A 14,394-nucleotide genomic window follows, 5' to 3' on the forward strand; every position below is an offset into this window, starting at 1 on the left:
GCACGGCTTCCCAGCCAGCCAATCATATCTGAGGTCTGCCCTTTCTTCTCTCGTCATATCTCAGCGACAGATGTACAAAGAGCAATGCAAATCACAGTCAAAGTACACGAAAATGCACGCTGATTCACCCAGTACAAGAATTATGCTTCTAGTCCACCTAGTTTTTGAGTTACACGACGTTTTGTAACTCCAAAAACAGCGTTTTTCGCCTCTCACCGCAATCTAATTCTGACTGCTCATCACCCTGTTTTCCAGGCGCCGCTCTCTTTCCCAGTGGCGCAGTTGGTAATGACACAGGTCTGCAACCCAAAGGTCGTGGGTTCAATTACACCTTGGGCAACATGTGTTTTTTTTCCTACAAATTAATACACTATCACAGACCACTAATTCATATTCATCATTTATTACAATTCTGCAAACTTTTATGATTTTAGCAGCTTTTCTAATATGGACCTCAGATTCTTGTTAACACTCCATGGCACAAATACTCTTCCCTTTAGGCTCTGTGTATGTGTGTGTGTATCAATATTTCTCCCATTTTAAAGTATTACTCCTCCATAATTGTATTTCTGTTAAATCAAAGTACTTTTACTACATCTTAGTACTTCTGCTCAATCATAGTATTTCTGCTAAATCATAGTATTTTGCCAAATTATGGTTTTGTGCCAAATCATGACATTTGTTTTATGTTACAGTATTACTACTAAGTGGAGGAATTTCTGTCATGTTACAGTATATGTGCTGATTACAGTATTTCTGCTAAATCATAGTATTTCTACTATATTATATTTTTTTCTAAATATAGCATTTCTGCTATATAATTGTATTACTGCTATGTTATAATATTTGTGCTAAACCAGAGTATTTCTGCTGAAACATAGTATTTCTGCCGAATGATAGTATTTCTGTCAAATTACAGTATTTGTGCTAAAACATAGTATTTTTAAAAAAAATTTCAATATTAATAGTAAATTACAGTGTCTCTGGTAAATCGCAGCATTTCTGCTATGTTGTACTGTTTTTCTAAATCATAGTATTTCTGTAATGTTTAAGAATGTTTGCCTAAATATATTCTTTCTGTTATCTTATACTATTTCTCCTAAATTCTTGTATTTTTGAGAAGTTATCGTGTTTCTGGTAAGTTACAATATTTCTGCTAAGTTCTGCTATGCTATTGTATTTCTGCCAAGTATTATGTTTCCTCTAAGATATTGCAGTTCTGCTAAGTTACTACATTTTAGCAAAGTTCCTTTGCTTCTGCAAAGCTTTTACAAATTCTGCAACTTTTCAGCTTTTTCTGCTAGTTTCGGCAGACAGCTTCAGCATTACAGCATCCACACTGCATTTTCGCAGGAAATGCAAATTTTTCTAGTTGTAATTCAGACTCTTAGAAGACTCAGCCAAATCGTCCTTAGCAAAGCATTACTTTTCCAACGCCTTTCTAACATCAAAAATAACACAAACTCCATCATAAATGACAATTCTGATAACAGCCAACATTTCTACTATCAATACATATATATATATATATATATCTATATATATATATATATATATATATATATATATATATATATATATATATATATATATATATATATATATATATATATATATATATATATATATATATATATATATATATATATATAAATCATACAACAAAAAAGAAGACATACAAAAGAAAATATTTTCTATGTAACCAAATCCTGATATATTTCATTCTTTTGTGCCATTGAGCTTCATTATTGTCCATAAGCTAACAAAAACACACCAGGAAGCCAGACTATTTCACTGGGCAGAGTTTGTAACTATTGATAATGTCACTGTAATTTATTTTTGCTTTACTGTTGTAGGTGCAGTAAAGCCCAGAGCACATTTTACTTCTGTCTGACAAATATTTACCAAAATTACTCTAATTATTATTATTTTACATTTTCAACAGACGTTAAAGAGTTTAAATAGGTTTGAAAAATCAAGATGCTGTCGACTGGTGCTATCGCAGGACTGACTCATCTTTTTAAGGATGCCACGATATGTAGGTCAATTAAAAAAATCTTTCAGCCAGTGTGAAAATATGGAAACATATAGTCATTCGTCATAAACCGCTAGGATTCTTATATTCTTAGTGTACTTAGTAATGACCTATTTGGACAATTTCCAATAAACAGACTGTAGCAGTGATGGCACAGATGACCTGTTTTACTTTTTAATATTTATTGAATATGCACTCTGCAGGTTAAGTATGAGAACAGTTTGCAAAAAATGTATTCAGTTGTCCCTCTGAAGATGAATTTTTATTAAGATGGAAATGGTTAAAACACTCACAGATGCGTACACACACACACACACACACACACACACACACACACACACACACACACTGACTGTCGGACCTCCATAATCTGTCTGAATAAAAACAACTTCTGTATAAAATATAATCACACACTGAGTGACTCTCCTCTACAGATACAGAGAATCTAATTTATGGAGAACCTTTATCCCGTTATTTCAACTGCGCCCTCGTAGCTAAACCTTATACGCTGATTATATAAATATACCTGTCATACTGAATAGTATACGGAAAAGTGGAAACTGCAATGATTAAACACCAATACACTGTATTTTTAAGAGAAATATTTGTCTTTCCTCAGAATTTCTTTTTCTTACACATTTTTCACCAAAGCCAAAACAAAACAGAAGCCCCTTTGAATAACAACCAAACAACCCTACAACTGTTTGAACACAGATGGCGTTGTCCACATTTTGACAAATATAACTACAGTGGCAAAGACTGGAGTGGTGAGTGACTGTAACTACACTGATGGCCAACTAAAGCGAGCCCACCAGCCTATGTACAAATTGTAGATATCTCTTGATGCGCTTGACAGATCTCAGGCAGAAGAAGTAGAAGTACAGCTTCAATGCAGATTACATCTTGTACTTCACAAAAGTAGTCCTGGTGGAGTTGGTGTCCTTTGTTTGTCTCACACGATCCTTGTGTTGAGAGCGATGGTTTTAAGCTTCATACACCCTGTGGAAAACAAACATATATCTCTTACGAGATTTGCTCCTTTGGTTGGAAACAATATAGGTTTTTTTTCAGCCTCCTACAAAAGGTGTCCCTGTTTGAGTAGCGATCAAATGTTTACACGTAGTATGAACATGACTTTAATGCTTCTGTAACCAACAGTCCCTTAGAAATGCTGTTTTTGAAAAAATACGTCCAGATGACTTTTGTCTGAGACCTGACTCTGACCTCTGAAGTTAAAAAGACTAGTGTCAACAAAACAAATCAATAAAGCATCAGGATAAAGGATATGGTTTCAGCCCAGAGTCAGGGATAAAACTTGAAAAACTTTATGTGCACATGTTTATGAGTGGTTTATGCATTTCTTCTTAATGAAATGACAAAGAAGATATAACATGGTAATTTTTAAGAGATAATGTTTTATTAGGTACACCTGTTTAAGTGATTGTTAATGCATATCTAATAATATCTAATCAGCCAATCACATGGCAGCAATTCACTTAATTTAGGCATGTAGATATGTCCAAAATGACCTTATAATGCAAACTGAGCATTAAAAAAGGGGAGATAATTGTTAGTGCTGGTGCGGGGTGGTTTAACTATCTCAGAAACTGCTGATCTACTGGGATTTTCCCACAAAACCATCTCAGGGTCTATAGAGGCTAATCCAAAGGGAGAAAACATTCAGTAACAGTTCTCTGGGCAAAACTGCCTTGTCAGAGAAGAATGGCCAGACTGCTTTTAGATGATAGCAATGCAGCAGTAAGTCAAATAACCATGAGTTACATCAAATGTGGTTTTTGAAGTTTTGTAAACATTTGACAATATATATAAATTATGGAGCTGTGCAATATTGCAAATACATGAAATGCTCTTTAGATTCTTACTTTTATTTACATTAACAAATCTCTAAAAGTGGTTAAGTTTCCATAACAGCTTATGTTATCTCTGTTACTTCAGTGTTTTATGTTTAGGTACATAAACTGGTACATTTATGTAACTGCACAAACTTATCTCCCATGAAAGGCAGCAAATTGGACATAAAAGCTCCAAAAAAAGTACACTTGTGGACCTTAACTGTTGCACATATAGTTTATGGGTTTGACTAAGCTAACTCTGTCTGACTCTATGTGTTTATATAATTTTTTCTCATGTAAACCTGACAGATGACCACTAGATGTCAGTAGAATGCAGCTCACGGTCAAGTTAATTCTGTTTCGTTACGCCTACCAACTCAAGAGTAAAATCCTTGCTAGGGTGGCCTCCGTAGGACAAACAATTCTAGCTGCTGTTTATCTGTAGTGAGCGTAGGCTGTCAGTCCGCTTTTACCTCAGCTGACAACATGGATCTAACATTTTTGAACTGGGACTCTTAGCGACACTTCCTTCTGTTTATCAGAGACAAACAGAAGGAAGTGTGATTTTCAGGACACTCGAGTCTAACATTAGCTGGCATAATTTTAGCTTATACCCAGCTGTTGTTGCTTTTTTAGTCAGGTTGTTATCATCTGTCCGGGGATGGGAGGGTCACATGTCTACTCTGCTACCATAAGTAATTGTGACAGTATTTGGAATAAATAAATGTGTTCATGCACGGTCTTGTTCAGATGCAGGACGAGGATGACATTTTATCTAGACTTATTTTTAAGTTTGTGAAAATGTTTAGATGTTTCGGTTTGTGAAAATCAATTTGCTGAAATATATAATTACACATTAAATAACCTGAAAACACGACTGACTGTACTTTTAACTAACATCACCTGAATTTTTTTTTTTTTTTTTTTTTTTTTTTGGTGTTAGGCTATTACCTGTGCTTGTCCTTCCAGATGCGGAACCATTTGACCAGGTTCTTAGTGCTCTGAAGTTTGGGATGAAGACAATACTCCTGCCCCTTGAACCGAGACACATTCTCCATTGTCACACTGAGAACAGGAGCCGAGAAGAAGCAAAGGTTAAATACTGATGTAAAAAAAAACAAAAAACATGACATGTAGGTTTTCCAGTCTGTATCAAGTACACATGTACTCTTAAAGTAACACTCTTATTTATTCTAATAAAAATTAAAAAAGATTTTTTAAAATGTGCAAAAAGTTATTTTTGCACCTGTGACTGCCAACTATTCAGTAAGATCGCTTTTAACATTTCAACGACTACATCACTTATGAAAAAAAATAATATGGTGGCCCTAAGAAGCCAAGCACTTACCAGAATCTGACTGCTATCATATCATGACAACAAAAATTTCTAGTGAGTAAAATAAGAAAATTTCGCAATAAATGTTTTCCGTTTGACTTGGAGGGTTAAGTTCAGCTTACAAACTCAAGGCACAACTTCACTGGAGTAAAAACACTGTTGTGAGCAAGTCAAACCATCTGAAAGCCAGTCTGAGTCTGCTGAATAGAGACTGGTTAAGTAGTAAGACATCTGACATGTTTTTGCCTCAAATTTTAGTGGCTATTCTAAGCTGCCTCCAATAACATTTCCACAGCTGAATGCCCTCTGAATTCAAAAGATCCGCTTGCACAGCTTTGCCAGCTTTTTTGGCAATGAAGCAATATTATGGAGCTGCCACTTAAAAATGTGACATCTAAGCTCATTGAATCAGTTCATCTGTCTGTAATGCTCTGCTTTTGGCAACGACAGAGACAGACTGCCTGTATGTGGCGTATTCAGACGAAAGAAGTGAGCGTGGTAAATATAAAAAACAAAAGACCCACCATGCTAGGGGGCCTCAACATCCAGTGACACACTCAAAGGCTCACCAAACCACGAATGCTAAATGACTTGACTGCAAAGGAACTTGACTTTTGATACGAAGGCTGTATTCAGTGGTTATAAAGATTAGATTAAAGAGTTTTGCCTCTATTTTCCTGCCCATTTGGTTGTCCCTTTGTTTCACAATTGATGCCTTAGTTAGATAGCTCTATGTGTGCTTTCTTGTGGAAGAACTGAGTTCTGAGTGTGTTTGATGGATAGAACATGAAACTTCCTGTGTATATTGCATTTAACCTAATTACCGTGATCGTTTGAGCTTTGGTTCCGACTCATTATCATTCACCTAGGTAGCCGAAGCACAGCCACTGACTCTGAAAACTTCCCTGAGTTATAAGGACATTAAAAAAAGGAAGGTGAACATGAAAGAAGTCCAGGGAAAAGACAGAAAATTGAGAGGACAGGTAGGAATAGGGAGAATGATATTTGGGGCTCCTAGGTTGTGGATGTTTGTGGTTAGGAGTGGCTGCTCAGAATGCCAAACTAAGCGCTGTAAGCCAAATGACCAAAGAGGGGACTCTCTTGCTCATTTCTCTCCCACTCTCTTTCTTTCTGTTGCTTTCCGGAGCCTGCTGAGACTCATTTTTCACCAGGCACTAACGGCTGGTGGGCCCCATCTCATGCTAATAGAGCAACCTTGAATGATGACTGTGTGGCGGGTAACACCCTCACAGAAAAACAGACCTGTGAGGTGATGCAGACCAAATACAATATAATGCTTCTGAGAGGTTTGTTTTTTTGGAATGCACACACAATTTATTTCTTGACTCACTTGATGCGTGACTATACATATCCCTCCGCTTTGCAGCTGTATTCCTCCGCCAGCCAGTCACGTTGCAGTTTATGTATAAAATATGTAAGGTAGGAGTCATGAATTCAAATAGCCCTTTTCAGCCTTAATCATGAGTAATGAAGTTTACAGAGTGTTAAATTTATTAGTATTTACAGTGCAAATTCTTGAGTTAAGCCCCAAAATGTTTTTTGTGAGGTTAGAGTGACCTTAACCTCTGACCCTCAAAATGTAATCATCTAAGCGAACATTTGGCTTTGCTTCTCTTAAGGCCTTCAAGAGCAATCACATTCATAAAAATATAACGTTCGGATAGATGGAGACAACATCTAACAGCTATTTTGTAACTATTCAGCACTTGAAAGTTGAAATTTTCAAATGAGATTTGAAACACCGATTAACACACTAAAATTTTCAAATATTATCATTTATTTGCTGTACTCAACAATAACCAATTACCATAAAGTACTGATTTCGGAAGGGCATCTGTAACAACATTAATGAATGATTTTAATAGTATAAATGTACTTGGAGCTTAAATAAATTATTAATGATAAAACAAAAACGGAACAACAGCAAACTTAAAACTTAATAATCAATTGTACTTAATTAAAATTGCTATAAAAGCAGCAAATTGTGACATAAGAGGACCTAGTTTTCTGTTAAAAATCAACTGAAACGATAAACTGACTTAAATGGTTGGATATTATCTCAAACCTTTTGTAAAAGGTAGAATACACTTTGAGCATAAAAATCTGTCCACACATCACACAACCTGCGTGTCCTCTGTGTTATACTGTAATGTGGCAGCAGGTGGCAGCAGAGATTGTGCATTGAACACCAAGCAGAGTCCCAGGAGGCTGACATAACATCCCCATCTGCTGTGCCTTCATTTAGCTTTGAAGCAAAAACTTAAAAAAATGAAACGCACACAGCGTTTTATAGTTTTTCTTGGCTTGTGTGGGGCTTCATTCACATCAGCTGAAATCATGTAGTACAGACTGTGTGCATAATATGAATGTATTTATAAATTTCAGGTGAGAGTGTCTGTCTTAAAGCACTACAGGTTACTTCTTTTGAAATATAATTTATAGGAGAAGAATCCATTATCAATGGTGAAGTTCATGGTGCATTCCTCAGTAGCTCAAAATGAGCATATTAGCTGTATGTGTGCTTGAACTTTGACCTGAAAGGTTAAATGTCTGATGGCAGAGAGAGGCAGAAGGATCAAGCACTGATCTGTGATTTAGCCCATTTTTTATTGTTTAAGTACAAATAGTCTTTTGAACACACAAGCATTACATTATTCTTACATTAACTAGACTTTAATAGATTAATAGAATAGATAGATTGATGGACTGCATCATTATGTGATGCTTACTTCTCACACTGCCCATGATATCTGAATTTACAAATAAAAGTCTGGAAATGTTCATGCTTGAGTAATTGAACATAGTGGAATGTTCTGGAAATCGCTGCTTTCTTCCTCCCCTCCTTTTCAAGTAATAAATCATCCCCACCTCCTGTCTACAGGGAGTAATTAAATTATCAGTTTATCACGCTGTAAATCTTTCAGAGTGTTTTAGGCACCAACGAAAGGGTGTTCTCAAAATGTGCGCGCGGCTGCTGAATGTGTTTACAGTATGTTGGAGTATCATTATGGTTCAGGAACGGCTTTAAATATGCTGGTAATCTGCTAACTGTATGATTTGTATTCAAAGCATGTGCAGAGTACATGCTGGAAGAAAAGGGGGATGAATAACCAGAGGAAAGGGGGAAAAAAGGGAACACAGGTAAGCAGGTAGGAAAATGTCAAGGGATTAGGAAAAAGAAGAACGTAAAGTAGGAATAAGAACTGAGGAAAAAAGCAGAGAGAGAAACGAGAAAAGGCAGAAATGACATATGGAGAGTGACACACTGAAAGAGAATCAAAGTCTGACTCACAATATCATCTTCTCCTGGCAGAACGGGTGTTTGGGTTTGATCTCCAGCTTCTGTACATCCTTGTATCGGATCTTGGGTCCTTTTCTGGTGCACCTGCACTTGTAAGCTGTTGAGAAATATAATGCACACATTAGACTGCTAAGACACAAATCTAATAAACTTGTCATGCAAGCTCAATTACTTCCAGTGAGACTGACAGATATTTAACTGACAGGGAAGTTAAGTCTTTGCGATCTGACAGCAAACTGGCGTGGAATCACAACGAAGTACTCCCGCTTTATCTTTGAATTATAATTCAAATGACAAGTGGGTGTTATCTGTTTCTATATTTATATCTGGCAACACACAGCTGAAATTCCATGCTTTTACTTGAGTCACAGTCAAATTAAAGGCACATTAAAATAGAAATATAATTTGGCGTGCAGTTAGACCCCTTTTTATATTAAGCATGACTAAAATGGAAACATCTGAGTAGATGGGGAAATTGGCTTGAATTCCACACTGTACGAGTTTTATTCTATTGCTGATTGTTCACTGCAAATCAGCAAAATTAAAGATGCTGCTTTTATCCCATTAAGCTCAGACGATGCATGGGTTCCTAAAGGTCTTAATGCCTTGCACGAAGAACTTGAGACTTCAGCTATCCGGCATTTAACTCACTATCATGTTGCTTCTCTATCAGACACTAATTTTATAAAATTCCTGCACTACAAGCACTAAGGGAGAGACTATGCACCTCTAATTAAAGCTACATGTCGTCTTACTTCTGAAGCATAGATATATATTTAACAATGTCCGTCCATCGTCTTCTGATCAACTTAAAATGATGCCTGTTCAGGGCAAGTTTTCTAGCTGTAGCACTGAATATATTACACAGAGGAAATTAGTTTTGCTGGGCTGTATATTTGTGATGGGAGGTGATGACCTGGATAGTCCAAGGTTTCCCTCATCCATCATCTGCTATCTGTCCAGACCGCCAGGCACTAAATCTGTCACAAGCCCCCACAGTGGAGGGCGACTGAGCACCAACATATCAGACAACAAAGGCCAATAAAAATGGGCAAACACTGGTGTTACTATATTGTCAAAGGCAAACAGCTTCACCACCTTACACACACCGAACTGAAAGAGATGCCTGTTGAACCTGTTCTCAAATGATGCATTTGTTTACTTTCATATATATATGGTGGTACTATATTGTATTATTCCTGGCAAATACAGACATAAAGTTTTCCCACAAAGTTTGACAGCTGCAGACACGAAAGGAGAATGAAACTATGATACAGAAAGAAAAATGTATTTTAAATAATTGTTATGTAAAAACTGAAATTGGAAAATGTTACTGTTAATTTAGTTACATATGGTGGCTTCGCTTGTCTTGCCAGACACTGTGTGTCCCAGAGGGCTGTTCAGGGTGCAAGGATGCTTGCCAACATAAGGCTCATCATAACAGCAGATTTCTTTCACCAGTGGTATTCATTATTACAGTTCAGCTCCAAGATCTCAGTGTTTATGGATACTAGGAAACAAACAAAGTGCCTAATTGAGTGCACACTACTGGTAACACATTGTTTATGCCAACCTAAATTCATTTTTGGAGCACAGGCATGCAAGCAAACGTACCACCGAGTCCCTTCAGCAATGTTGACTTCAGCTGTTGACTCTTGTTTCAAACAAACTCTGCACAGCATGAGTTGATTCCTCTATCTTTCCCTTCACGAACACAACACAACACACCAGGCGTTTGCTTTCACCTTCCACCTATTTTCCACCTACCGATAACTGTTCAGTTATCACAGCTTAAGCGCCACACAGCCCATTTTGAACAATGACAAACTTTAACTAAGATAAACAGGAAAAAAGTGTTTACCTTCTGCGCTCAGGCAGCATAAGGCCACCATTAACAAAAGCAGCACCGTCGTGCACCCACGCATGTCTTCACAAGTTCAAAAAGATTTTTTTTTTAAAAGAAGTTCCTCAAAACCCGAGCCTTCCAAAGGAGTAAATACTGAAATATCAACAAAAAGTCTTTCGATATGTAGATAACATCCACTACTGGGAGGCAGACGTGAAGAGCAATGGGGTTTTCAGCTTTTTGGGGTCCCTTTGGAACGCTGATTGTGCAACTCCGTCTGTGCGTCTCGAGCGCTTGGATGAATCTCCAATCACTCGTTTAGGTCTCTCTCCCCCTCGCTTGCTGTGGAGAGGCAGGCAGCAGCTCTTTTAAAAGCTGCCCGCTATCCCATTCTCATTAATATGCACGACCAGACAGCGAATCAAACACTTGTTGTGTCCTGCGAGGGAGAAGTGGAGAACGTGGAAAGGGAGGGAGGGCAGGAAAAAAACAAAAATGCACGTATTGTTCACCAAAATCTGGATGGATGACGTCTGCTGGTCTGTTCGTCTGTTGTCCTGATTTCAGGCTGACAGACAGAAAACTTGGTGGGATGAAGAAAAACGCCACAATGACAGCAATAACAACAGAGCCAAGACAAAGGAAAAGTTCCTCCTCACTGACAGGACAGTGAAATTGAAGGCTGACGTGTACGAAAATACGTTACCTAACACACATTGTGGGTCAGTGAAGGCAACATTTAAGGATCAGAGACTTAAATTGAAGAAAAAAAATCCGTGTGGTTGGCTAAAAACCGACAGGTAAAAATCACATGTTTAAGAATATATATGCTCAAAAGATTCAATTCATTTGCTGATAGAAGACTGCGATCTTTAGTTAAAAGCAGTTTTTTTTAGGCATACACGCACATTGAAATGGTGGAGTATATTATTTTTCTCATTATTTTTTCCTCAATCAGATATAACCTATAACATAATAAATACTTATCAGTTTAGATAAAACGACCTTTTAAGATTTCCCTTGCCTAACGTCAGCATCTAGAAAGAAAAATGGACTGATTAGTTTCAAAAGCCATTGTCACGAAAACGTAATGAAAGTCTTACAACCTCACGGTTGATCACATTTGCCACTTTCTAAAAGTCTAATTATTTTTAGAAGTTTGTGTCACTGTCTTTCTTTCGCTTTTTTGGATGTCACTCAGTGAAATTCAAAGCTGATATTATTTCTGTGAATGCTTTTTGGGCTTATTCTGTTCCCTGCATATGAATAAATGCACTCATTGTATCTGGGGACGCCATCAGGCTGAACCTTTGGCCTGTAAGAGATAGCCCTGAGAAGAAGGTCTGACCCCTCCCACCTGGAACACTCTAACCACAGGATTAAACCACATTCATCACCATCCAGCGTAATAAGATTTGTGTGTGTGTGTTTCCCATACTCACTCCCCACTTGTGCTTGTGTTCACCTCTTTGCCCCTTGCACTGATGCAATCAGATTCTGTCATAACTCAAACCAGCAGCCATGAACTGTCTGTCCTCACCATGTACCTGTGTGCGTGCATTTGTTCATGTCTGCATGACCATATTTGAGGGTGTGTATCTACACGAGTTCTCGCAGCATGTACATCTGTCACATGCTGCAGGATTACACGTGCGCACCGCCAAAACAGTGTGCAAATCAGCTGTGAACCTGTCTTAATATTACCACCTCTTTGCCAATTTCTTCTTTGTTCCCTTCATGAACAGCAGCGGGACAAGATGCCAACTATCATTTTCAGTGGACTGTGACAGATTAGGATGTACATGACCCCTACAGGACATTGCTGCTGTGTGAATCCATCCCGTCTTTTTGATCTCAGGATGAAAGACAACGGTCAGCTGTCTGTTTCAGTCTTCAGCTGTAATGACTGAAAATAACTTGGACATGAGTTGTCTTCATCCATTAGATCATTGTAGCTACAAGAAAGAAAGAAAGGAAGTGAAGGCAGCAGTTAAAAATACAGGAGGACTTTAGCCAAACTGAATCTGTCTTGAAAAGAAAATAACATCATTTGTCAGCATTAATAAGCTGACGTTGATGATGCTTTGGAGAAACATTTTTTGAAGTTTAGCTAATGATTACTAACCAGAACATAATTAAAAACACTGACAATATATCAACATTTGATCTTTGTATTCACATAAGATGAACACTGGCAGCATTGGCAATGAAGCAGAGAGCATAGTAATAGAAAATGTAATTAGCGGACTAAATTTTCCACAGATGCTACATAGCAGTTGGCTCAAAAAAACAAAACAAAAACAGTAATAAACTATGGGAAGCCTTCAAGCAGTTGTTGCCAACCTTTCTTCTGTCTGGTGTAGCTCCACAGCACTATCAGAAGAACACGACATAGCACGTCCACATCAGTGCAATTCACACTCTAAACAGAAAAGCCCCCGCTGGACACAGTTGCCGTTAAATTAGTTAAAAAACAAGACTAAACTTGTGAAAAAAACCCATAATAATTCAACGTTTATATGTTGTATTTCTTCTCATATCAAGTAGGAAAACATATATTAGGCAACATAGCAAGTTTAGCTGATTGCATCAACTGTTTTCTTTAAGACAGCAAAAAAATCATCTGTCATTTTAGAAGTAAACACTTCATATTCCGACATCTTTTCTCAGAGTAGAGAAAACATCTCTTCACTTGATCAAGTAAGACAGCTGTTTTCTGAAAGTGGCTGTCAAAATACTCCAGCTTCACTGCCTGCCTGCAGCTGTGGCCCTCTCTTCAGTTCTTTGGACTGGACTGAAGGACTACATGTAGCCTGTACTGCTTGCTAGATTGTAAACATTTGTCTGCGATGCTAAGTTGCACTGTGTCCATTGGCTTTTAATGAACCTGGCAGCGCTGTAAATGCAGACCTAATCCGCAGGAAAACTGTAAAGTTTACCCCCAAATTAAACATAGCAGAAGGTGGATAAAGTGTAGAAGCTGTTTAGTTTGGAATGATGTGTAGTTAAAGAGGGAGAAGGAGAGAAAGTGGTAGACAGAGACAGACACAGAATATGTTTATGTTGTTGGGAGCCAGATTGAGGGTCTCAGTTAAATGCAGGCTTCTGTCTGTAACCAAAAAGCACAGAAACTTTTCAGGTTCAGCACATCTGCCTGTGTATTAGCTGTTAAGCTCTACAGCTGTTTAAAAACTTGAGAACATGTGTTTTAAACTGTACAGGTTTTTTTTTTTTTTTTTTTTAGTTTGCTGTCATAAGCTGTTGTGCTTGCTATAGAATGGTAGACATGTACCTGTATATCTGTGGTGAGAGCTTCACTCATATTGCAATAAGTCTGATCAGTTCCTGGTGAGAGCGGGGCTCCACCAGGGCTGCTGTTTGTCACCAATTCGATTCATAACTTTTATGCACAGAGATTTTAGGCTCAGCCAAGCAGCTGAAGATTTCTGGTTTTGTGGCCTCAGGATCATCTCTCTGCTTTTGATGATGTGGTTCTTGTGGCTTCATCAGCAGGTGTCCTCCAGCTCACTGTGGGGTGGTTTGCAGGCAAGCAAGAAGCAGTAGGAATGAAAACTGGCAGCTCAGAGTCTCAGGGCATGCTTCTCAGCTGGAAAAAGATGGAAGGCCCCTCTGGGTCATCTATGGCCATGAGGTGTGGGTAGTGACCGAAAGAATGAGATCACAATGAGATACAAGCTTCCCCTGAAGGGTTGGACTCTCCCTTAGGCCTGGATTTTTCTCTCAGGTTTATGAACATGCTGGTTAACGAACACAAATGAGAGCGTGTATCTGTTTTGGACAGAAATGTGAAAACATACATCTCTTTTACTACTATAAGAAAAGCACCTCCTTGCTGTTTCAGGCACAAAACAATCTGGCAGATTTCTCCTTAAATGAATAACAAAAAAATGCATCATAGCTGTGAAAAGTGGTACTTTTAGTTTTTAGTTTTAATTGCAGTACGGACATGTGGGACACTACATACACACACATAGTAAGTGA

At 37.9% G+C, this 14,394-nt stretch overlaps 1 protein-coding gene across 1 annotated transcript; it reads right to left on the minus strand.

Moving 5' to 3' along the window:
* Nucleotides 1–2,249: 2,249 nt before the first annotated feature.
* Nucleotides 2,250–10,830, minus strand: cxcl14 (chemokine (C-X-C motif) ligand 14). Its single transcript, XM_031758749.2, has 4 exons — nt 10,408–10,830; nt 8,538–8,643; nt 4,840–4,953; nt 2,250–3,034 (listed from the first exon to the last, which is right to left on the minus strand). The coding sequence occupies exons 1-4, from the start codon at nt 10,469–10,471 to the stop codon at nt 3,019–3,021; spliced, it is 300 nt and encodes a 99-aa protein (XP_031614609.1). The 5' UTR covers nt 10,472–10,830; the 3' UTR covers nt 2,250–3,018.
* Nucleotides 10,831–14,394: the final 3,564 nt, after the last annotated feature.

The sequence above is a fragment of the Oreochromis aureus genome, linkage group 2, assembly GCF_013358895.1.
Source record: "Oreochromis aureus strain Israel breed Guangdong linkage group 2, ZZ_aureus, whole genome shotgun sequence".
NCBI classification, from domain to species: domain Eukaryota; kingdom Metazoa; phylum Chordata; class Actinopteri; order Cichliformes; family Cichlidae; genus Oreochromis; species Oreochromis aureus.

Coding starts and splice junctions, on each gene's coding strand:
- cxcl14 (XM_031758749.2), bottom strand. CDS start 10,471: ATGCGTGGGTGCACGACGGTGCTGCTTTTGTTAATGGTGGCCTTATGC. Junction 8,644..10,407: donor ATGCTGCCTGAGCGCAGAAG/GTAAACACTTTT, acceptor ATTTCTCAACAG/CTTACAAGTGCAGGTGCACC. Junction 4,954..8,537: donor TGCCAGGAGAAGATGATATT/GTGAGTCAGACT, acceptor TCCTGTTCTCAG/TGTGACAATGGAGAATGTGT.